This window comes from Saimiri boliviensis, chromosome 15, assembly GCF_048565385.1.
Source record: "Saimiri boliviensis isolate mSaiBol1 chromosome 15, mSaiBol1.pri, whole genome shotgun sequence".
In the NCBI taxonomy this organism is placed as follows: Eukaryota; Metazoa; Chordata; class Mammalia; order Primates; family Cebidae; genus Saimiri; species Saimiri boliviensis.
In genome coordinates this window covers 88,558,201-88,583,926 of record NC_133463.1, presented here as the reverse complement: position 1 = coordinate 88,583,926, position 25,726 = coordinate 88,558,201, and the positions used below count along the sequence as shown (strand labels likewise).

The 25,726-nt window shown below is 41.5% G+C and overlaps 1 protein-coding gene across 29 annotated transcripts in view; it reads left to right on the top strand.

Annotated features, from left to right (window-relative positions):
• PTK2 (protein tyrosine kinase 2) overlaps positions 1-25,726 on the top strand; it is a 353,655-nt gene that overhangs the window by 304,819 nt on the left and 23,110 nt on the right. For all 29 annotated transcript variants that reach the window (XM_074387211.1, XM_039464853.2, XM_039464846.2 and 26 more), the window contains 4 exons: positions 742-828; positions 4,377-4,514; positions 6,372-6,503; positions 21,935-21,997. In XM_074387211.1, coding sequence (XP_074243312.1) covers positions 742-828; positions 4,377-4,514; positions 6,372-6,503; positions 21,935-21,997 — 420 coding nt within the window. The remainder of the gene's footprint in view (positions 1-741; positions 829-4,376; positions 4,515-6,371; positions 6,504-21,934; positions 21,998-25,726) is intronic.

Below are 25,726 nucleotides of genomic sequence, written 5' to 3'. Positions count from 1 at the left end.
ACGTGGACTGTTCCCCCTTTTTAGCTATTACGAATAATGCTGTTAAGAACATTCAGGTACATGTTAGTGTTTAATTTTTTTTTTTTTTTAAAGACACAGTCTCACTGTGTTGCCCAGGCTGACCTCTAATTCCTGGGCTCAAGGGACCCTCCCACTTTGGCCTCCAGAGTAGCTGGCGTACATGTTTTTGTGTGGATATATATTTTTATTTCTCTGTTATATATACCTGAAAGTAGAATTGCTAGATCATATGCTAGTTCTATGTTTAATTTTTAAGTAATAGCCATACTGTCCTCCATAGTGACTGCACCATTTTACATTCCCAACAGATTGGCCTGATTGATTTTAAACTCCTGGCCTGAAGTGATCCACCTGCCTCGGCCGTCTAAAGTGCTGGGATTACAGGCATGAGCTTCCACGCCTTGCCCAAGATTTACTCTTGGGTTTTCTTCTAAGAATCTTAAGAGTTTTTAACTTTTCATTTAGATCCGTAATCCATTTTGAGTTAATTTTTGTGTGTGTTGGGAGGAAGAGGTCAAACTTCAGTTTTTCACATGTAGCTATCCAGTTGCCCCAGCATCGTTTGTTGAAAAAGCTGTTCTTTCCCCTTTGAAATGTCTTAGCACCTTTTAATCATTCTTTTCAACTATGCGCTATTAGAAAAATATCTTTTTCTATTTATAAAGCACAGGTTTACCAAAATCAAAGGTTCATTCATGTGATGCTCTGTTGATTTTACAGCCCAGCAGACCAGGTTATCCTAGTCCGAGATCCAGCGAAGGATTTTATCCCAGCCCACAGCACATGGTGCAAACCAATCATTATCAGGTATGCCAGTCACTATAGAGAAAAAATGTGTTATTTGATTATTTAGCACTTTTGGACTAGAGAGGTACATTGTGCATATTCTTATTTGTGTACTTATGAGTATAATTTGGCTGATAGAAAGCTGAGAAAGCAGTTACTGTAATCACTGAGTGAATGTTATCTTGACACCCCACGCAGAAGGCATTTGTTTTTTACTCTGTCTTCAAGTGGGCAGGACCAGGCCCTGCTGCTGTTCTTAGGTGCTTTTTCATCCACTTGCTATGGCAAAGGACAAGATGAAGCCAGTGGGCACATACTCTTTAGAGGTAGTACTGAACTGGACAGTTTTTCTGGAAGGCAAGAATAAAATTCAAAATCTACAGAAACCAGATGAAATACTATACAGACAAGTGTGAAAAGTGTTAGATTTGTAGACAAATATCCTGTACAAATTAGAAAAAATTATCCTTGAAAGAAAAGGACCTGACACAAAGTAAACAATTCATTTGTTTTTGAGAAAAAGGTAATTAACTTTTACTGCGGTTTACCTTACAATGCACAGGTCTTTGTTCCAACAGATACATACCCCAGTGCATCCCATCCCCACTTCAGGATGCAGAGTATCTCTGACTCTGGCTGTTCCTTTGTGTCCCTTCCCATCAGGCACCTCCTGCCCCAGGAGCAACTGCTCTTCTCACTTCTAGTATCAGAGATTCTGCCCGTTCTACAATTTTATATAAATAAATCATATACAGTGTGGTTTTTAGGGCTTAGTTTTTTTTTACTCATTGTAATGTCTGTAGGAATCAAGGTACTAATGAGGGTGTCAGTACTTGCCTTTCCTATCTGCTTCACAGAGTTGTTGAGAGCATGGTTTAAATTAACACCTCTTGGGTCAAGATGGGCAGAAAATCTTAACTATTGGTACTTAACTGTCAGTAACAAGGGAGCATGTAAGCACTTTCTTATTAGAAAAGATGATACATCAGCGGTAGTTTAGAACAGGAAATTTTAGTCTCTTTACCTAGCCTCAGGTTCTAATATATTAATTCTGAAGTGGAGCCCAAGAATAGCTTATTGTTAACAAGCAACCTCAGTGGATTCTGAGGCAGATGACTCAGACTTACGTTTTGGGAGACACTGTTCTGAGATGGCCACTTGCCTAGCAGAGCAATGAATTATTTGAGTTTTCTAGGGCACCTGTCCGTTCATTCAGCAAGGTGGCACTAACTGTTCATCTACTTTCTGCCTATTACTATTCTCTGTACTGGGAATATGAAGACAAGTAAGGTACTCTCTTTTCTCATGGTAGGGGCTCACAGGGCCCTGTGTCAGTTTTGATTACTACTAGTTCTATAAGTGAAGGAGCAAGAACCCTGGCCCAGCACAAGGGTCAGAGCAATGGGAGATATGTAGTGGCTTAAAGAAAGAAAACCCATCTCTGTAATTGCTAAGAGACCCTGAGCTCTGGCAAACAAGCAGATGAGCTCCAGGGGAACAGCCCCTGAGCCTGTGCCTGGCTGCAATGGAGAGTGAATTGGCCTTGAGTGGGAATTGAATACCAGCACTGTTGAGAGAAAACATGACAGCACCTGCTTACTGAGGCAGACTGTTAGCAGAGAGACAGTTTTCTTTGTGTACTAGCAGGCCTGGTGTATGGCACTGTCAGGATTTGAAACTCGTTTGTTACTGGCTGGCTGGCACCAATGCAGTGGAAGCCCCTGAGAGTGGGGACTTGTCTCTACTTTAAGTGCTTAGAACAGTACTTTAAGAACTTAGGACTTAACGGTGTAGAAATGAGTGAATAGAGAATTAAGTAAAAGATTTTTTTTTTCATTGAACTCATCTATGATAAACCATTCCCAAGCCCAAATTTTCCTGTCTTATAAATGAGACCAGCTATGTTACTTCATGTTTAACCTAAAGTGATCCTTCTACATGGTTAGTATTATGTAGAAAACTGCCTTAGAACATTTTAAAGCTCCTTGTTATGAAAATTCCTAAATATTTCTAGCAATAATATGTCCCTTTTCACCAAAACTCATGATGTAGCATTTTGCATTTAGTAGCAGTTTTTATTTTTAAGGTATTTTCGTTCAAACTGTAAGAACTAACTGTATTATCTTACTTGAAAATTCTTTAATTTCGTATTGTTCATATGGAATTTTGGAATAAATTAATGCATAGAGACCTAATAAATACACAAAACCTTTGTTGAAGGATATGTTAATATTTGGAAATACAGTTTTGGCTGTGCTTTATCTCACTACAAAATTAACTGACAACCTCCAACCAAGTAACACTAGCCTAATGAGGTGTGGAAATCAGTACCGAGTCTGTTCTCTATCTTTCTCTTTATTAAGAGAGGGAACCACGTAAAGAAACCCCTCTTATTTTCCCTCTGCCTTGAAATTTTTCTCTGTGTCCAACTGAATGTCTTCTCTCTGCCTTCGTCATCATTGTTAGAACTTAGGACTTAAAAGGTACAACTTATCCTACCATCAGCCCCTAGTTCATTAGAGAACAAACATTTGGGGGTTTTTGGTGTGTGTGTTTTTTTGTTGTTGTTGTTGTTTTTTTTTTTTTTTTTTTGAGACTGAGTTTCGCTCTTGTTACCCAGGCTGGAGTGCAATGGCGCGATCTCGGCTCACCGCAACCTCCGCCTCCTGGGTTCAGGCAATTCTCCTGCCTCAGCCTCCTGAATAGCTGGGATTACAGGCACGCGCCACCATGCCCAGCTAATTTTTTGTATTTTTAGTAGAGACGGGGTTTCACCCTGTTGACCAGGTTGGTCTCGATCTCTCGACCTCGTGATCCACCCGCCTCGGCCTCCCAAAGTGCTGGGATTACAGGCTTGAGCCACCGCGCCCGGCCTGTTGTTGTTGTTCTTGTTATTCATGTTGAGGGGTACTGGTTGGTTGGGCAAGAAAGGGGATTTCTACAGGAGAGCATGGCACAGCCATTTTTGTGGCTTCCTATTGCTTTTGCACCCAGGAATGATCTGCACTCATTATTTCAGTAAATGTGAAATTCCAAAGAAACAATTTATTATTGTCTAGCATTTATTTGCGTTAGCTCTCTAATTCAGCCATAACAAATCTCCTTTCTTGAGACTTTAGCCGAGAGTCCATTTCCTTGCCTTATCAGCTTCTCTAGACCACCTGCTTGCCTTGTTTCATGGTCCCCTTGCTCCACGTTCAGAGCCAGAAGAATTAACTCTCTCCGACCATTCTTCAGTGATCCCATATCCCTCCCTCCTCTTATGCTTCCCTCTTAACACTTCTAAGGAGCCTTGTAATGACATTGAACTCACTCAGATATCCCGGATACCTTCCCATCCCAAGATCCTTGCCACATCTGCAAAGTCTCTTTTGCCATATCTGCAAAGTCTCTTTTGCCATGTGAGGAAACATACTCACATGTTCAAGGGCTTAGAACATGGGTATCTTTGTGGGAGGCTGTAATTCTGCCTACCACAGTATTCTCTGTAATCTTAGTTTCCTTTGTGTGAAGCAGAACTGTGCAGATGTTATAGTAGAACATTACCTTGCCTCCTAACTCATTCACAGGTCTCTGGCTACCCTGGTTCGCATGGAATCACAGCTATGGCTGGCAGCATCTATCCAGGTCAGGCATCTCTTTTGGACCAAGCAGATTCATGGAATCATAGACCTCAGGAGATATCAATGTGGCAGCCCAATGTGGAGGTAAATCAGGTGTCTTGGGCTTCAGTTTGTTAACTTATAAAACATGGCAAAGCTGGGCATGGTGACTTACACCTATAATCCCAGCACTTTAGGAGGCTGAGGTAAGAAGATTGCTTGAGCCCAAGAGTTTGAGACCAGCCTGGGCAACATAGTAAGACTCTGTCTTTACAAAAAAATAAAAAATTAGCCATGTATGGTGGTGCATGCCTGTAGTCCTAGCTACTCAGGAGGCTGGAGTAAGAGGATCTTTTGAGCTTAGGAGGTCGAGGCTGCACTGAGCCATATCTTGCCACGATCTTGCCACTGTGCTCCAGCCTGGGGAACAGAGCAAGAGCCTGTCTCAAGAAGAAAAAAAAGGTAATAAAGCATGGCTTAAGGCACGTTTTATTTCTAAATCCTAAAATTTATTGATTTTAATGACTTTTTTTGAGACAGAGTCTTACGGTGTTGCCCAGGCTGGAGTGCAGTGACATGATCTCGGCTCACTGCAACCTCCACCTCCCAGGTTCAAGCAATTCTCCTGCCTCAGCCTCCCAAACGGCTGGGATTACAGTCAGGAGTCACCACACCCAGCTAATTTTTGTGTTTTTAGGTAGAGATGGGGTTTTACCATTTTGGCCAGGCTGATCTTGAACTCCTGACCTCAAGTGATCTGCCCACCTCAGCCTCCCAAAGTGCCGGGATTACAGGCGCGAGCCACGACACCCAGCCCAATTTTAATGACTTAATTCAAAGGTCAGGATACCCCATCTACTCAAATGGTTTCTGGTTTCATGAACTTTTTATTAACTAAAAGAAATACCCAGGGAGAAATGCTAAAATCATTAGTCCGTTTATTTGAAAGACAGATCCCTAAGTTGAATATAAGCGGCATACACATGAGGCCAGGAAAGAAAAAGGAAGACAGAGCATTCAGTTCTTTGGACCATGTTAATTTTTACTAAATTTTTCTGATAAAACCAAGAACTACTCCTATATTTTAAAAATTTGAAATGGGTACAGTAACACATGCCCATAATTCCATCTACTCAGGAGTCTGAGGTAGGAGGCTAACTTGAACCCAGGAGTTTGAGGCCAGCCTGGCAACATAGCAAGACCCCCATCTCATTAAAAAGAAAAAAAATGTTGGGCACAGTGGCTCACGCCTGTAATCCCAACACTTTGGGAGGCTGAGGCAGGTGGATCACGAGGTCAAGAGATCAAGACCATCCTGGTCAACATGGTGAAACCCCGTCTCTACTAAAAATACAAAAAATTAGCGAGGCATGGTGGCACGTGCCTGTAATCTCAGCTACTCAGGAGTCTGAGGCAGGAGAACTGCCTGAACCCAGGAGGCGGAGGTTGCGGTGAGCCAAGATCGCACCATTGCACTCCAGCCTGGGTAACAAGAGCGAAACTATCTGGAAAAAAAAAAAAAAAAGAAAAAGGAAAAAAATTTACTTATTTGAACCAAAGAGTATCTGTAGTTGTCTGCTGATTATCATGTTCTTTTATTTAATATTTGATACTGTATAATATGTATCATATTTCAGCGTTCTATTACTTCTGGATTGTTTCTACTTTTTTCCTATAAGTAACAGCATATTCTTTGCACATATCTTGTGTTATTTCTTTAAAATAGACCCCTACAAGTGAATCTGTGAGCTAAAGGATTGTATACTTTTTAAAGACGCTTGACACACATTAAATTGCACCCTCCAGAAAAGTTACCCTCACAAGCACACTGTGAGAGATCCTGTTTCCACCATACTTGCTGTTTTGCTTATCTTTTCTTGAAAGACACATTTAAAAAAACAGTGTAGGAGCATAGGAACAGACTTAGGAGACTGGATGCGCTGTTTTCCACCCTTCTTCCAGGACTCTACAGCATTGGACCTGCGAGGGATTGGGCAAGTGTTGCCAACCCACCTGATGGAAGAGCGGCTAATCCGACAGCAACAGGAAATGGAAGAAGATCAGCGCTGGCTGGAAAAAGAGGAAAGATTTCTGGTAATTGTGTTTCAGAAAGGCTTCTTCAACTTTTTAAACCCTTTTAGAGTCTACTATATTGCAAATTACTGCAAAATGGTATCTTTCAAGGAAGGAGAGTTAGTTTTACAGCCACTCCTTAAAACTTGCAATAGGCCAGGCCGCAGTGGCTCACACCTGTGATCCCAGCGCTTTGGGAGGTTGAGGCAGGCAGATCACCTGAGGTCAGGAGTTCAAGACTAGCCTGGCCAACATGGTGAAACCCTGTCTCTACTAAAAACACAGAAAGTAGCTGGGGATAGTGATGTGTGCCTGAGGCAGGAGAATCACTTGAACCCAGGAGGCAGAGGTTGAAATGAGCTGAGATTGCACCACTGCACTCCAGCCTGGGCAACAAGAGCAAAATGCCATCTTAAAAAAAAAAAAAAAAACATGCAGTAATATAGCTGGATGTGGTGGCTCATGCCTGTAATCCCAGCACTTTGGGAGGCCAAGGCAGGAGAATCACTGAGCCCAGGAGTTCAAGACCATCATGGGCAACATAGCAATACCCTGTCTCTACAAAAAAATAAAAATTAGCCAAGCATGGTGGCTCACACATATAGTCCCAGATACTTGGGAGGCTAAGACAAGAGGATTGTTTGAGTCCAGGAGTTCAAGATTACGGTAAGCTATGATTGTGCCACTGCACTATGACAGATCCAAAATCCTGCATCTGAAACCCTTAAGGGCCAGGTGTGTTTCAGAATTCAGTATTTTTAAAATACTAAAATGTTAGTGTAATATGCTGAACATTATACATTATTTAAGACTCTAGGCCGGGCGCGGTGGCTCAAGCCTGTAATCCCAGCACTTTGGGAGGCTGAGACGGGTGGATCACGAGGTCAAGAGATCGAGACCATCCTGGTCAACATGGTGAAACCCCGTCTCTACTAAAAATACAAAAAATTAGCTGGGCATGGTGGCGTGTGCCTGTAATCCCAGCTACTCAGGAGGCTGAGGCAGGAGAATTGCCTGAACCCAGGAGGCGGAGGTTGCGGTGAGCCGAGATCGCGCCATTGCACTCCAGCCTGGGCAACAAGAGCGAAATTCCATCTCAAAAAAAAAAAAAAAAAAAAAAAGAAGACTCTAATAGCATCCCAGAGTTAAAATCACTAGGGTTTCTATAGCAAAATGGAAATAATCACATTAACAGTTAAATAAAGATTATAAAATGCCTCGTCTGTTCAGGTTTTGCTACCACATTAGTTTTTTTCAAATATGAAAAAGCACATTCTTTAATCGCAGCACTTTGGAAGGCTGAGGCAGGTGGCTCATGAGATGAGGAGTGCAAGACCAGCCTGGTCAAGATGGTGAAACCCCACCTCTACTAAAAATACAAGAATTAGCTGAGTGTGATGGCACATGTCTGTAATCTCATGTACTTGGGAGGCTGAGGTAGAGAATTTCTTAAACACAGGAGGCAGAGGTTGCAGTGAGCCAGGATTGTACTGTTGCACTGCAGCCTGAGCGACGACAGAGAGAGTCTCTGTCTCACAAAAAAAAAAAAAAAAAAAAAAACACAGTTAACATTTTCAGCACTTTTTAGATTTTGGAAATTAAGATCGAGGAATGTGGACCAGTCCGTTTCGGACCAGTCCCTTTATTATCTGCATTTTAACAGATCAGGAAATAGAGACCCAGAGAAACCCTGGACCACAGAGCAAGACTCTGTTTCTTTAAGGAAAAAAAAAAAAAAAAAAAAAAAAACTTGCAATAATGGGTTAATTTGCTTTTTAAATTATCTTTTAGGGATAAATTTCTCTAAAATTTTAATAGTCATTATGGGCTCAGAAATGTGAGCATTTGTTTGGTTTTTGCATTACTGCATTGTTTACCCAGAAACGGCTCCTGTTTCAGTTTCAGCATACATACAGAAACTATTACATCTTGCTACTGCAGGCTGTGTAACACGACAGCTAAGATTTGCCTTCCTGGCATTTATGAGTGATGTGAATCTCCTCCCGGATGTGATACACATGGAAAATATCTTTCTTCAGGCAACCTTATTGAAAACCCCTTTAGAAGTCCCTTGGGAACAGAGAGGAAGTGGTGGGACAGAGCAATCTCTGTATGTTACTTGAAAGGTCCTTTTAGACTTCATGGCCCGTGCTATCAGCACTTCTATTCCGTCAGCCTCAGAAGTAAGGACTGTGAGAAGCCATTCCCCACTTTCCTTGAACCCTGAATGGCTTTTTCAGTTTTCCTATAGTTGCCTCAATCAAATTATGGCTAAAAGAAGCCAGTATTCATAATTTTGAGCCAGTAACTTTACCTGGTTTCTCATACTTTGCATCATTAAACATTCACTCACACCAACTTTGTGTTAAATTATAACTAATTTAGAATTTTGCAAGCATAGGGTAAAACTTTTCTTCTAAATTAGAGCAAATCTTGAGATTGTGAGACAAATGGCAAAAAAAAAAAAAAAAAAAGTAATTTTTGGCCTGGCGCAGTCGATCATGCCTGCAGTTCATCTCGGCACTTTGGGAGGCCAAGGTGGGTGGATCATTTGAGGCCCGGAATTTGAGACCAGCCTAGCCAACATGGTGAAACCCTGTCTCTACTTAAAAATAATAATGATAATACAAAAAATAGGCCAGGTACAGTGGCTCATGCCTGTAATCCCAGCACTTCAAGAGGCAGAAGCCAGCTGATTTCTTGAGTTCAGAAGTTCGAGACCAGCTTGGCCATCATGGTAAAATCTCATCTCTACTAAAAATAAAAAAATTAGCCAGGTGTGGTAGTGCATACCTGTAATCCCAGCTACTAAGAAGGCTGAGGCAGAAGAATTACTTGAACCCGGGAGGCAGAGGTTGCAGTGAGGCAAGATGGCACACTGCACTCCAGCCTAGGCAGCAGAGCAAAACTCTGTCTCAAAAAAAAAAAAAAATTAGCTGGGCAGCTACTCAGGAGATTGAGACTTGAGAATTGCTTGAACCCAGGAAGCAGTGGTTGCATTGAGCTGAGATTGCACCACTGCACTCCAGCCTGGGTGACAGAGTAAGACTCTGTCTGGGGGAAAAAAAATTGTTGTTACTTACTGCCACTAATCTGAGTGAATTAATTTGGATATTATATCTATTCTAAGAACGTATCTACTGTTCTCTAGCCATACATTTTAAATCTTTTTTTTTTTTTTGTCTAGATATCCTCTTTTACCAGATAGCATTGATTTATATTTTGAAAAGTAGATGTTATAAATTCTCCAAATTAGAGTTCTTGTATTTTGGTCCTGCATATGACTGCATTTGGACAAAGGGTTTGCTACCAAATGTTGTAGAATGTCACTGCTGTGATGTTGCTCTGACAAAGTAGAACATCAGGCAGAGAGGAGGACCCTGTGCGTCACTGGGGGGACTTGGGGGAGGCAGCAGAGTATAGATAGCATTTGAGCCAAGGCTTAAAAGAGAAATTGGAATTTGGGTGGTGTCATGGGGTCAAAAGGCTATATTCCATCCAGACACAGTGACTGTAATCTCAGCTACTCAGAAGGTTGAGGCAGGGGGATCACTTGAGCCTAGAGGTTTGAGACTAGCCTGGGCAACATAGCAAGACCCTGCGGCAAAAAGAAATAAATACATAAATAAGCAAGCAAGCAAATAATAAGTTCTAAAGGGAGGAGGATCAAGTACCCAGAGTTCCTGCAGTATCTTACCTAAAATGTCTAATCTCCAACAAAAAAATTACAAGACATACATACAAAGGAACAGAAATATATATGAATGATAGACAAAAGAAAAAATACTGTTCTGACCGGACAGGTGGCTCACACCTGTAATCCCAGTACTTGAGGAGGCCGAGCAGATGGATCATCTGAGGTCAGGAGTTCCAGACCAGCCTGGCCAACATGGTGAAACCCCATCTGTAGTAAAAATACAAAACTGGCATGCCTCTAATCCTGGCTACTTAGGAGGCTGAGGCAGGAGAATCACTTGACCCCAGCAGGCAGAGATTATAGTTAGCCGAGATCGTGCCACTGCACTCCAGCCTGGGCGACAAAGCGAGACTCCCTCTCAAAAGACTGTACTTTAAGAACTTCCTGTAGCTAGATGTGACCAAAGCAGAGCATGTTTGTGGGGAATGGAGAATACTTCTCGCAATGTGTTTTTTTTACTTAATAACCATGTAATCGGAGCATCTTCATTTGCTCCTAAACCTGGCTGTTGGATAACTTCTAGGGTAGCCTGCCTGGGGCTAAACTTGGAGGCCATGGTGGCATCTAGGCAATTTCCCACACAAGTACCTTTTTTTTTTTTGAAAAACAGGATCTCCTGCTGTCACTCAGGATAGACTGCAGTGGGATCATCATGGCTCACTACAGCCTTGACCTCCTGGGCTCAATCTATCTTCTCACCTCAGCCTCCCCAGTAGCTGGGACTACAGCCACACACCACTATGCCCAGCTAATTTTTGTATTTTTGGTAGAGATGGGGCTTCACCATGTTGACCAGGCTGGAATAAGTACCTTTCTTAATGCTCCTAAGATGGTATTGTATTTTTTTTCTTTTTCTTTTGCTAGAGTGAGCACCCCATGCGTGCAGGAACCATGGACCATGTGTTTCCTATTTGCCATTCAGTTGGCAGAGCCTCACATATGGAAAGCTCTCAGTGTTGATTGATTGAATTAATGTTTGTTTGTTTGTTTTTAACGAGTTTATTTTTTCTTTTTGTAAATGACTGTGTAACTCATGCCTTTTCTAATGCTGCTATGTCTGACTGGAATGTTCAACCTCTTCCTCCCCAATTCGCTGGAATCTGCTTGAGGAACACCTTTTCATCTTTAAAGATTATTTTCGAGTCACCCCAAGGAGGATACATTCCTTACAACTGGGTTCTCACCCTGGGCATTGTTTTTGTTTGGGGCTGGGTAATTCTTTGTTGTAGAAAACTGTCCTGTGAATAGTAGGAGTTCTTAGCAACATCCCTGGCTTCTACCCACAAGGTGCCAGAGAACCTTACTGAGTGCCAAGCGTGAAGCTTGAGTGACTTATTTTATTATGGTGTGTACTCCTGCATTCTCTCCCCCAATCTCTTGTACTCTCGCACGTGCTCACTCTTACCCTCTTTCTCTAATAAAAGTTCCTTAAGGGCAGCAGCAATGACTTAACTGTCTTTGTCCTGCTTCATTTTTCTCCTAATGTTTCTCATTGTATCTCAATGTCTCGCTAGTTTTTTTGTCTCCTCCACTAAAGTGTAAGCATCACAAAGATGGGAACTGTTATCTATTCAGCACTCTTCCCCCAGCTCCCATAGTACTCTTCATTCAACAGTAATAAGGCCCAGCCAGTATTTATTGAGCCAGTGAACATACCACCATACAGTGTTAAATATCTAAATGTTTGTTGAATGAAAAATAAAAACAAGTAATGCACAAACCCGGGGGAAGTAGATATTATGATTATTTTATAAATGAATAAATTAAAATTTAATGTACATAAAAGTCACAGGGGACCTTTTAAAACTCAGTCCCCCGGGACTAGAGAACAGCAGTAGCTCTGGAGAGGCCAAGGACCTAGAGTGATAACAAGCACCCCAGTTGATTCTGAGACACCTGGTACCAAAGTCACTCTCTGATCATAGGCCTGGCAATGCTTTTCAAGATTCGAAGCGGATGGCATCTTAGAAAGATCACCTTAGGCCAAGTGCAGTGGCTCACGCCTATAATCCCAGCGACTCAGGAGACTGTAGCAGGAGAATTGCTTGAACCCAAGAGGCAGAGGTTGCAGTGAGCTGAGATTGTGTTACTGCACTCCAGCCTGGGCAACAACAGAGTGAGACTCCAAAAAAAAGAGAAAGATCACCTTGGCCTTGACTTGCTGACTGATGACTTAGAGGGCAAGATAGGAAATGCAGAGATCTGTTAGGAAGTTGAGTGGTCATTCAAATACGTGACAGCGGGGTCTGAGCTAAAAGAGGCAAAGTAGGTGGGAGCAGAGAAGACAGACTTAAAACACAAGATTTGGTGAAATTGGTGTAGGAGGTCAAGAGGAAAGAAGAATCCAGGACAGGAATCATAGCATTGGTGTCACCAAAAGTAACATTGTGCCACCAAATGAAACAAAATTCAGAATGAGGAGCTTATGTCAGGGAAACATGATCATGCCAGGTTTGGACGTTTTGGATATGCAAATGGAAATACAGAGGAGGCAGCTGGATATAGGGCATAGAGCCCAGAGGAGTTGGTCTAGGCTAGAGATTCAGATTTTTAGACATCTACATGGAAAGCTTAGCACACTGAAAATAACACCTGTTGCAGGTGTAGCATGAGGACCACCCTGACAATCTATCAGTTGGAAGGTAGTATGTGTTGGATGTAGAAGCTCTAGTGACACTGTTGAGTGGTGATGGTGGCAGGTAGGTCTCTGTATATGCACACACATGCTTTACCGTCCTTCATTTGGTGAAGAGACTCTAACACTGATAGTTATATCTCATTGTGGTCCTTTTTATGCTGCGTATGTGTAAAGATTACTGTTGGGTTTCCATGGTGTCTGCTATTTACAAGCTTGTTTCTGTGTCTTGCCTTCTGGCATGAGCTAGGCCCAAAGTATTGGTCTGTGTCCTTGTAGCTACCAGGCCAGGGTGAGGCACTTAGGTTAATCAGTTCGTTGTTGAAGCTGTCTATCAGAAGTCTATCAGTCCTCTTAGGCCAAGGAGCTTTCCAGTACAGGGCTTCTCAAACTGCATGGAAGGGCCATGCAGTTTTTAAACTGTTGGAGACCTATATTCTTATAAAACTTAAAAATAATTGACTAGAAAAAGACATAAAAATAAAAGCCAAAACTTTTTTGACAGTCCAAAAATTATGGTTTCAAATTGCTGTAAAAATGTCTAAAGATGCTTATCTTCTGTTTTCATCTTCATAAACTGGTTCATTCTCAGGCCTACCCAGGCCTACTGCTCTAGTCCTGCCATTTAATTCAGTAAGATCAGCTCTGCACCCTATTAGATGAGTTCTGTTCTCATTTGAAAAATGAACTTGCTTTCTCAGTAGTATTACCCAAATTTTAGATCAAAACAGATGTCTGTTGAATCCCTTGTGTTTTTAGAGATCACATCATTTCTTAACGGTTACTATTGCTAGTCATTTCTGTTACTTTTTCAGTACTACAGTGGGTAAGGAGTCTCTCCTCTGGATCTCTTCATAATCTGAACAGCCCTGCACAGAATGTATTTTATGGCAGCAGCCCAGATACTCTTGCCCAAGGTCTCATGGTCCCACAGCAGATATTCTGTACTATACCAAGCTCCCCCTCCACCATTTTTTTTTTTTTTTTTTTTTTTTTTTTTAAGTTAGACAAAGTCTTACTCTCTGGCCCTGGCTGGAGTTCAGTGCCACAATCCTAGTTCACTGCTTCCTCAACCTCCTGGGCTCAAGCCATTCTCCTGCTTCAGTCTCCTTCCAGAGTAGCTGCAACTGCAGGCATATGTCACCAAGCCTGGCTCATTTTGTTATTTTTTTTATAGAGATAGGATCTCACTGTGTTGTCCAGGCTGGTCTCAAGCTCCTGGGCTCAAGCCATTCTCCCACCTCAACATCACAAAATGTTGGGAATACAGGCTTCAGCCACCACACCTGGCCTCATTCTCCCTTCTCTTGTTCCCAGGTCAGATACTCTCCTTTCTGACAGTTCCGTGCCTGCAAATATACCCTATGAAAGCTGTCTTAGAAAGCAAGTGCCAGAGAGTGCTGGCAGCCTTAGTTAGAACCTCAGTTGGTTGAAAGGGCTTTCTTTCCTATTGGGCATCGCTTAAAAATAGAGAAACTTTGCGACTTACTTTTTATTACTGTGTGCACAGTAATTTCCTAATGTGGTACTATGCTAAAAACAGAATTTTACTTTTAAATGAGAAAGCCCTATCTATATAAAGCCTACTTTGTGTTTTGAGAAAGAAATATGTGAGCATTTTCCCCTCACACAGCAGATCCAGTCAGTCTGAATGAAAACTAAATGCTTTGATGGGGAACTAGCGAGAAGTGGCAAGAGGCTGTCTTGTCTGAAGCCAGACTGCTGTCCTACTTCTGCTACGCAGCAAGGTCACAGCTCTCTTGTTTTTCCCCTCATACCAGATTCCAGATTTGAAAGCAATACAGTATAGTGAAAGGAGAAAAGACTGAGCTATAAGCTTTAAATTTTAAGTTTTCTAGAACCATATCAACATGAGGCTGAACTGTTTATTGATGTGTCCCCACAACCTAGAACAAGGTCTTCACTGGCTGTGAGGTAACCAAAACTCTCATCTGCTCCTGGTGAGAATGTCCCTTTTACCTGCAACCCAACAGCTCTTCTTCTGGTAATACTTAAGAGAATTACGAGCATGTACCCATATATAAAAGAATGTTCATAACAACATTTATTTGTGGTATCCAGGAACTGGAAATAACCTACCTACTTGCCCGTTAATATCAGAATGGATAAATATTCATTCAGTGAAATACTGCACAACAGTAAAAAAGGACAGATTCCCTCCACATGTAATCAGAGGAATGGATCTTACTGACATAATGTTCACAAAAGATGTCAGACACAGAAGAGTTCATATTCTGCCGTCCTTTTATATGAAATTCAGAAACAGGCAGGAGCAGTCCATGGGGCTAGAAGTCAGAGCAGTGGTCCCTTTGGGGAGTCTGGGGCAGGTATCAGCTGGGGAGGGTATGCTGGGTTGCCTGCTGAGGTGTCTTGATCTGAGTGGTGTGCTATGTGGGTGCGCACATAAATAAAAATATGTTGAGCTTTACACTTAGGATTTATGTACTTTATTGTGCATTAGTTATAATCACATTTTTTTAAAAAAGAAACTGCATACCAGTGGGGAAAATAGTCAAAGTGCCCCAAACATTCTTTATTTCTGTGATCCATTTGTATAAGATTTTAAATAACAGTTGCATAATTTTGCCTTCGGTGGTGGTGGTGGTGGTGGTTGAGACTGGGCCTCACTGTCACCCAGGCTCGCATGCAGTGACACAAAGCTCACAGCAACCATCTACCAACCTCAGCCTCCTGAGTAGCTGGGACTATGGCAGGCCACTGCACCCAGCTAATTTTTATTTTTATTTATTTATTTATTTTTAGTAGAGACAAGGTCCCGCTATGCTGCTTTTGCAGTTTCAAATTCTTGGGGCCAAGCAGTCCTCCCACCTTGGTCTCCCACAGCACTGAATTACAAATATGAGCCACTGTACCTAGCCAGTTTTATCTTTGATACACTGTCTTTAGATCTAGAATATTCCTTAAGGGGGCAACGAGGATTTTACTTCATTCAGTAGCAGCAACAAGAGGAGAATCTACTCTTCTTTTTTTCTTCTTATTTTTTTAAGACAGGGTCTTACTCTGTCACCCAGACTGAAGTGCAGTGGCGCAATCTCGGCTCACTGCAACCTCCACCTCCTGGGTTCAAGTGATTCTCCTGCCTCAGCCTCTCTAGTAGGACTACAGGCACGTACCACCACACCCAGCTAACTTTTATATAAAAATATAAAAAGTTGAGATTTCACCATGTTGGCCAGACTGGTCTCAAACTCCTGACCTCTGGTGATTTCCCCCCACTTCGGCCTCCCAAAGTGCTGGGATTACAGGCATGAGCCACTGTTCCCAGCCGAGAATCTGTTCTTTCTGATTGGCTGTCTTTGGCTGCTTTGCTCTTCAATTCCCAGTTGGCACTCATCTTTCATTCAGGACATCTGTGTATGCTGTATGAAAAAAGAAAAGCTCAAGCATTTCTTTCTTTTTTTTTTTTTTTGAGACAGAGTTTCACTTTTGTTACCCAGGCTGGAGTGCAATGGCATGCTCTCAGCTCACCGCAACCTCCTCCTCCTGGGTTCAAGCAATTCTCCTGCCTCAGCCTCCTGAGTAGCTGGGATTACAGGCACATGCCACCATGCCCAGCTAATTTTTTGTATTTTTAGTAGAGACGGGGTTTCACCATGTTGACCGGGATGGTCTCGATCTCTTGACCTTGTGATCCACCCGCCTCGGCCTCCCAAAGTGCTGGGATTACAGGCTTGAGCCACCACGCCCGGCCTCAAGCATTTATTTCATTCACAGAACACAAGTAGATTTTATATAGCTAAGCCTTTCTCGTTTTAAAATTAAAATCCTGTCTTTAGGAAAATACCACATTAGAGAATTAGGCATTAAAAAGTCATATCATGAAATTTATATGAAAATAAAAATAGATTAATTCATGTAAATGCATGAAACACTATAGTCAAAAATATAAATGAGTCACATTTTTTGTTTAAGTAAAACAGTAAATATTTCCTGCCCATAGAAGGTACTTACTATCTGTTGACTGATAGAAGCCCACCTCCACTGTTTTAAGAGCTGTGTTGTCCCAAGCAACTAAATCTTTCTGAACTTCAGGTTCCTCATCTATAACATATCTCTTGTGCCTTGGATATTAATTGAAGCATTCCTTCAGCAGATATTTACTACACATCTATGTGCACAATGCTGCCAGGCACTTCTTTAATTCTGATAATGACTGACTGAGGTAGGTATTATTCTACCTATTTTACGGGTGAGGAACTAGGCCCAGAGAGGTTATGCCTTGTCCAAAGGGGCATGGACCATCAGTTCACTAGAAAAGTGCACAGGGCATTGATTTCCTCCACCTGTTTGTCCGGTGGTCTGCCAGATAACAGAGATGCAGCCGTGAAGCAGACAGCTTCATACGTCTTCATGGAACTTAGCATCTCGTGATAAGAAATAGGAATGTTCAACTATTTGGGGAAAGGAAGGAGAAGCAAATCACAACAATATATTATACAGTATTTTCTTTATGAATTGATTGAGAGTTTGTTTTGTTTTGTTTTGAGATGCAGTTTCACTCTGGTTGCCCGGGCTGGAGTGCAGTGGCATGATGTCAGCTCACTGCAACCTCCACCTTCTGGGTCGAAGCAATTCTCCTGCCTCAGCCTCCCAAGTAGCTGGGATTACAGGCATGCAGCACCACACCTGGCTAATTTTTTGTACTTTTAGTAGAGACAAGGTTTCTCCATGTTGGTCAGGGTGGTCTCAAACTCCCGAGCTCAGGTGATCCGCCCACCTTGGCCTCCCAAAGTGCGGGGATTACCCGCATGAGCCACCACGACCGGCCAGTTGAGAGTTTTAAAATGATAATACAGTGATACAGATACAGTCAGTATCACATATTACCGACATAGATGAAAATAAGGACAGCCTTGAGCAATTTAGAAACTTACAGCAAGATTTTTCAAGTATTCTAACCCTTTGACTTAGTAAGTCCTTTCTTAGAAATCTGCTCCAGGCCAGGTATAGTTGTGGAGACAGCAAGGTCACTTGAGCATGGGAATTTAAGACCAGCCTGGATAACAGTGAGAGCCCTGTCTCTAAAAGAAAAAGAGAAGAGATCTGTCCTGGGAAATAATCAGGCACTAGTCCAAGATTTGTATATAAAGGTATTTATCTACAACCTATTTATAAAGGATTTTGAAAATGACCCAAATGTCCAACAGTGAAAGAACTATTTATTTTAACTTTTTTATGGCGCCAACCTAGTACTTTGCAAATATTAACTTGTTTCATCCTCCTGACAATCCTATGTATTGGTTACAGTTACTGTTCCATTTTAGAGATGAAGCAATTGAGGCCCAGGTCACACAGCTTGTAAGGTCTGGAGCCTGATTTGAACCCAGGCCACCTGGTGCCACAGCCCACACGCTTCTGTACCATTGTCTGTTTTATGATGATATTCATGCAGTGGAATATTGTGCAGCCTTAAGCATTGTTTTGTCAGTTTCCTCTGTATAAATATACAGTCCCACCTCCAGAAACTGAGGTGGAAGATTGCTTGAGGCCAGGAATTCAAGGCTGTAATGCACTATGATTGTGCCTGTGAATAGCCGCTGCAGTCTGACCTGAGCAGCAGATCAAGACCCTGTCTCTTAAAAATAATAAAAGACTATTGTCTTTCCTGCTTCAGTAGAGTCAAACCTGGTCACCTCCACCCACCCTCTGTTTAGAGCCCTTCAACAGGACACCTAAGCAGACCTAGCTCCCAGCTGGTCCTTCAAGTGAATATGCAGATGGGGAAAGGATCGTTTCAGGCTTTTGAAGAGTTGCAAGAGTAGTGCAAAGAAGTCCCACATTCCCTTCACCTGGAGTCCCCAGTTGTTAACATTTGACCTCATTTACTTTGCATATTTGTACATACCATTTTTTTGAACTGTTTGGAAGTAAATACCAGATATCCTGCTTTTTACTTTTAAATAGTTCATTGTGAATTTTCTAAAACTAAGGATGTTCTCTTACATAACCACAGCCAAGTTATCAATGTCAGGAAATTAACAATAATATGATACTGTTTGCTAATCAACAGACTTTGTTTTACCAGTTGTCCACAGAATGTCATTTCAAGAAAAAAGTCCTGGATCTTGAGTTGTATTTAGTTATCACATCTCTTGAGTTTCCTTGAAGCTTGAACAGTTCCTTGGTCTTCCCAAAATCTTTCCTGACCTTGATATTTATGTTAAGTAATGTTCTGTGAGTTGTCAATCTGAAGTTCTCTCAAGTACATTTTCTCAAAGTTCATTGTGCTTTGGATTATTTTTCTTAAGTATATCTGGGATGTTTAGGACCCACAAAGCTGCTTCTTCATTCAGGCAGTGGTAGAACCCCAGCATTCAATGGAATAGGATCTGTGAGTTCTACTCCATGGAATAGGACCACCCCAGTGAGTTCCCCTTCAATTGTCAGTTGGAATCAATGGTTGAAGTATTAATGTGTGTTTGCTTGGTTTCCCTTCTATCTATTCATGTCTATCTTACCTGTCAGAGAAGATTCTATCCTACAAGTCAGGGACGACCTCCCTCTGAATTTTCTCTTGAGCTGTATTTCACACCCATCCACAACTGTCCACATGTAATGGGATAGTCCTGTCTGGTAAAAAACACAGCATACTTTCTGTCCCAGTTGCCAATTGCATGCTTCTGGGTTTGACTTCCCCTGTGTGGGCACTAGTTACATATATAGTACATCGGCAGAAAGAATTCATTTTTTAAATTTTCGTTCCTTGATATTATAGTATATATAAACACAGTACAATGTTTTAAGTTATGCTCTTCAGAGTTCAGAAATACTTATTCTGAACTTTTCTGGTTTATTGATTGACAGAGTTCTAACAGCGGAGTCTTGGTCATTCACCCAGGCTGGAGTGCAGTGGCACAATGATAGCTCACTACGGCCTCAAACTCCTGGGCTCAAGCCATTCTCCCACCTCAGCTTCTCCAGTAACTGGGACTCAGGCATACACCATCATGCCCAGCTAATTTTAAAAATTTTTTCTTTGTAGATAATGAGTTCTCACTATGTTGCCCAGACTGGTCTTGATATCCTGGCCCCAAGGGGTCCTCCCACCTCAGCCTCCCTAATAGCTAAAATTACAGGCACACGCCACCACACCCAGCACTGCATTTGAGGATTTAGGTCATTTTCCACCTATATTTAGCTATTGTTTTTAATTTTTTTAATTTTTTTTTTTTTTTTTTTTTTTGGAGACAGAATTTTGCTCTGTCACCCAGGCTGGAGTGCAGTGGCACAGTCTCAGCTCACTGCATCCTCTGCCTCCCAAGTAGCTGGGACTACAGGCGCATGCCACTCCACCCAGCAAGCTTTTTGTATTTTTAGTAGAGACAGTGTTTCACCGTGTTAGCCAGGATGGTCTTGATCTCCTGACCACGTGATCCACCCACCTCAGCCTCCCAGAGTGCTGGGATTACAAGCATGAGCCACTGCACCCGGCCTTAAATGAATATTTTTACATTAAAGGGAACTTTTTTAAAAATGTAGTAGCTTGAAAGTTAATTGATTCAACACCGATGTGTTGAGTGCGCTCCAACCAGTAACTAAGGTTATGGGGCTAATATACATGAGCTATTTTGTAATTCTGTTGAATGAACAGATAACAAGAAAGTTGTGACTTTTGCCCTCTTTGCTTATTCCCTGCTGTCAGGACTATCTATTTTCTTTCAGGATGCCTCTGATTACTAGAATGTTATTCCATAAGTAATCCAAAATCTGCCCTAAATTCGGGGACAACACACAAGTTTCACCTTTTCCCACATGGAAACCCTTGAGGACTGTTAACAACAGTCAGCCATAGCCCCCTTTTAGTGATTAGCCATCAGGAGCTCCTTCCTCCACTTGCTGGTAGGACCTGGTCTCAGACCTCAGCATTCACTACCTCCAGGCACTGTGCCCGGGAAGGAAGGAAAGGGGGAAGGGCCCCGTCCTGGGAAGTTCACCTCTGTGCCATCAGAGGATTGCTCTTACCTTAATTGTGGCTGTGTCCTTTACCAGCTTCCTGCTACACCTTGGCACCCACAACTGACCCCAGGCTTTGATTAGAGACAGTTAAGACAGAAGGCAAAAAGACTAGTAGAAACTGGTATAATGAAGAGGGTTTGGGCTACAGCACTGGAATTGGAAAAGAAGGGAGAGGTGAAGCTCATTTCTCCATCCCCTGCCCAGCAATTGATTGCAGATGTTGTTCTCAGGGGCAGGCTCAGATGTGGGAAATAGGAGATACGAAGACAAATCAGACATCCAGATGCTCCATCTCTAATGAGGGAACTAATTACTGCATGATATGTGCCAACATAGAGGTATCTGTAAGGCACAGGCTAAGAAGCAACCAGCTCTGCTTGAAGAGGGAAACATGCTACCAAGAAAGGGTGTGTGGCTGAGCCTTGCGGAGTGAAAGAAGTTTTGCAGACAGAAGTATGTGGCCAGTGTTCCTGGGCCAAGGGGAGGCAGGAGCCACTGTGGCTGAAGGCTCCACAGAACCCGTACTGCAGGAGCACGGGCTTGTTTTCATTGGGAAAAGCCCTGCTGCTCTGCTCCTTCACCATAAAGACATATATCCTACTTTGTTTTTTCTGATATTTGGTGAAATTTCTGTGCCCTTATTTACATAAAATCTAGATTTCTCTTTTTGGTTTCTATATTCTAGATGCAGTATGGGAAAACAAATCTCATAATTGAATTCATTTGCTGCTTTGGCAAAACAGCCAAATCCGTATAAGCTGTATTCTGTCAGGAAGCGAAAGTAATACCTTATATTTTTATCCTCGGATTGAGGGTCTCTCAGTGAAGAAGAAAGCCTGCTGTGCTACTTGGAATAGAAGTGGACTGCAGGTTCTCCAGCACTGGGTGGGACAGGGTACAGGTGCCAGTCTGTAAGGTGTGTGTGTGTGGAGAGGAATGGGGTTCTTCCCAAGGCAGCCAGCCTTCGTTCTTCATCACTGGACTTTTTTTGAAACTGGGAAACTTTCAACTCTTCTTATTCAGAGGACAACTGTGTTAAAAAGGAAGGAATTTAATATAGAATCTCTCAATAATTTTCAAATAAAAAATGAAATTGTTTTGATTTTGTTTTAATTTCTTCAGAAACCTGATGTGAGACTCTCTCGAGGCAGCATTGACAGGGAGGATGGAAGTCTTCAGGGTCCGGTAAGCCTGAGTTTTCACCAGGATTTGATTTCCAGTTCACCTATGCACGAACCATCAATGTTTTTTGTAAGATATCCAAGTTTACTAATATTTGTAATAGAGAACAGAATATTCTATAAACAAAGTTATCATTTTAACTAAGATTATGAAAATCTATGATGGTACAGCCTAGAATTGTTATTCAGATACAAAAGTATATAGTAATAATATAGAAGAAGTAGTCATGTTCCGTACTATTACTGATAAAGGCCTTTTTTTTTTAAACTTTTATTTTAGTTTTGGGATACGTGTACAGATTTGTTATATAGGTAAATTGCATGTTGCAGGGGTTTGGTATATAGATCATTTGGCACCCAGGTAATAAGCATAGTACCTGATAGGTAGTGTATTGATTGTCACCCTCCTCCCACTGTCCACCTTCAAGAGATTTCATGATGAAGACACCAAAAGCAACTGCCACAAACAAAAAATTACAAATGGGACCTAATTAAACTAAATAGTTTAATTAAATTAGTTTTTCTTTACAGCAAAAGGAACTATCAACAGAATAAACAGACAATCCACAGAATGGGATAAAGTATTTGCAAGAGTCTGTTGTTCCTTTCGTTGCGTCCATGTGTACTCAGTGTTTAGCTCCCACTTATAAGTGAGAACATGCGGTATTGGTTTTCTGTTCCTGCATTAGTTCAGTTAATGATAATCACCTCTAGCTCCATCCATGTTGCTCACAGGAAATGACCTCATTCTTTTTGTGGCTACATAGTATTCCCTAGTATATTCATACCGCATTTTCTTTATCCAGTCTACCATTGATGGGTATTTAGATTGACTCCATGACCTTGTTATTGCGAACAGTGCTGTCATGAACATAGTATGCATGTGTCTTTATGATAGAAAGATTTATATTACTTTGGGTGTGTACCCAGTAATGGGATTGCTGGGCCAAATGCTACTTCTATTTTAAGTTCTGAGACATTGCCAGACTGCTTCCACAGTGACTAAAGTAATTTATATTCCCACCAGCAGGGTCTAAGTGTTCCCTTTTCTCTACAACCTTGCATCTGTTACTTTTTTGACTTTTTAATAATAGATATTCTGAGTGGTGTGAGATGGTATTTCATTGTACTTTTGATTTGCTTTTGTCTAATGATTAGTGATGTTGAGCATTTTTTCATATGCTTTTTGGCCGTGTGTATATCTTCTTTTGAAAACTGTTCATGTCCTTTGCCTACTTTTTAATGAGGTCGTTTGGTTTTGTTTGTTAATTTGTTTTAAGTTCCTTATAGATGTTGGATATTAGACCTTTGTCAGACGTATAGCTTGCAAATACTTTCCCCCATTCTGTGTATTGTCTGTTTATTCTGTTGACAGTTCTTTTTGCTGTAAAAAACTAGTTTAATTAAACCATTTAGTTTAATTTGGTCCCATTTGTAATTTTTTGTTTATGGCGGTTGCTTTTGGTGTCTTCATCATGAAATCTTTGGAAGGGCCTGTGTCTAGAATGGTATTTCCTAGGTTTTCTTCAAGGATTTTTATAGTTTTAGGTTTTACATTTAAGTCTTTAATCCCTCTTGAGTTGATTGTGGTATACACTGAGGATGGGATCCAGTTTTATTCTTCTGCATATGGCTAGCCAGTCGTCCCAGCACCATTTATTGAATAGAGACTCTCTTCCCCATTGCTTGTTTTGCGAACATTGTCAAAGATTATATGGTTTTAGGTGTGCAGCTTTATCTAATTCTATAAAGCATGTCATTGGTAGTTTGATAGGCATAACACTGAATCTGTAAATCACTTTGGGCGGGGATGACCATTACAACAGCATCAATTCTTCCTATCCATTAGCATGGAACGTTTTTCCATTTGTGTCATCTCTGATTTCTTTCAGCAGTGCTTTGTAATTCTTGTTGTAGAGATCTTTCACCTCTCCGGTTAGCTGTATTCCTGGGTATTTTGTGTGTGTGGCTGTTTTAAAGGGGATTGCATTCTTGATGTGGCATTCGGCTTGGCTGTTGCTGGTGTAGAGAAATGCTTTTGATTTTTGTACATTGATTTTGTATCCTGAAACTTTGTTAAAGTTACTTATCACAGGGGTCCCCATCCCCCAGGCCATAGACCGGTACTGGTCCCTGGCCTGTTAGGAACCAGGCAACACAGCAGGAGACGAGTGGCAGGCTAGCCAGCATTGATGCCTGAGCTCTTCCTCCTGTCAGATCAGCAGCAGCATTAGATTCTCATAGGCCCGTGAACTGCACATGTGAGGGCCTAGATTGCACATTCCTTATGCGACTCTAATGCCTGATGATCTGAGATGGAACAGTTTCATCCCAAAACCATCTGCCACCCTGTCCCTCCAGTCTGTGGAAAAATTCATCTTCCACGAAACCTGTCCCTGGTGCCAAAATGATTGGAGACCACTGATTTATCAGATCTAGGAGCTTTTGGGCCAAAACTGTGGAGGTTTCAGTGTATAAAATCGTACTGTCTGCGAACACAGGAGTTTGACTTCTCTTCCTGTTTGGAGGCCGTTTATTTCTTTCTCTTGCCTAGAACTTCCAGTATTAATGTTGAATAGATATGGTGAGAGTGGGCATCCCGGTCTTGTTTGAGTTCTTCAGGGGAATGCTTCCAGCCTTTGCCCATTCGTTCAGTATGATGGTGGCCATGGGTTTGTCATAGATGGCTTTTACTATTTTGAGGTATGTTCCTTCATTACCTAGTTTTTTTGAGTTTTTTTAGCATGAAGTGAGGTTGAATTTTGTTGGAAGCTTTTTTTTTGCATCTGTTGAGATGATCCTGTGGTTTTTGTTTTTAGTTCTGTTTATGTGGTGAATCATATTTATTGATTTACATATGTTGAACCAGCCTTTCATCCCAGGGATAAAGCCTGCTTGTTTGTGGTGGGTTACCTTTTTGTTGTGACGCTGCTGGATTTCTTTTGCCAGTATTTTGTTGAGGAATTTTTAATCTCTGTTCATCAGAGATATTGGCCTAAAGTTTTCTTTTTTGTTGTATTTCTGACAGGTTTGGGACTCAGAATGATTCATAGAGTAAGTTAGAGAAGAGGACTTCCTCCTCAATTTTTTGGAATAGTTTTAGTAAGAGTGCTGTCAGCTCATCACCATTTGGTCCTGGGCTTTTGGTGGTTGGTAGGCTATTTATTACTGATTCAATTTCAGAGCTCATTTTTGGTCTGTTCAGGGATTCAGTCTCTTCCTGGCTCAGTCTTGGGAGCGCGTATGTGTCCAGGAATTTACCTGTATCTTCTAGATTTTCTAGTTTATGTGCCTAGAGATATTAATAATATTCTCTGATAGTTATGTGTTTTTCTGTAGGGTTGATGGTAACGTCCCCTTTGTCATTTCTGATTGTATTTATTTGGATCTTTTCTCTTTTTTTAATTAGCTAGTAGACTAATTAAAAAACGAATTTCTTTTCAAGTAACCAGTTTCTGGTTTCATTTATGTTTGGATGGTTTTTTATGTCTCAATTTCATTTAGTTCAGCTCTGATTTTGAATATTTCTTGTTTTCTGTTAGCTTTGAGGTTGGTTGGCTCTTGTTTTTCTAGTTCTTCAGGGTGTGATGTTAGGTTATTAATTTGAGTATTTGAGATTTCTTTTCTTTTCTTTTCTTTTTTATTTTCTTTCTTTTCTTATGGAGTTTTGCTCTGTCACCCAGGCTGGAGTGCCGTGGTATGATCTCAGCTCACTGCAACCTCTGCCTCCTGG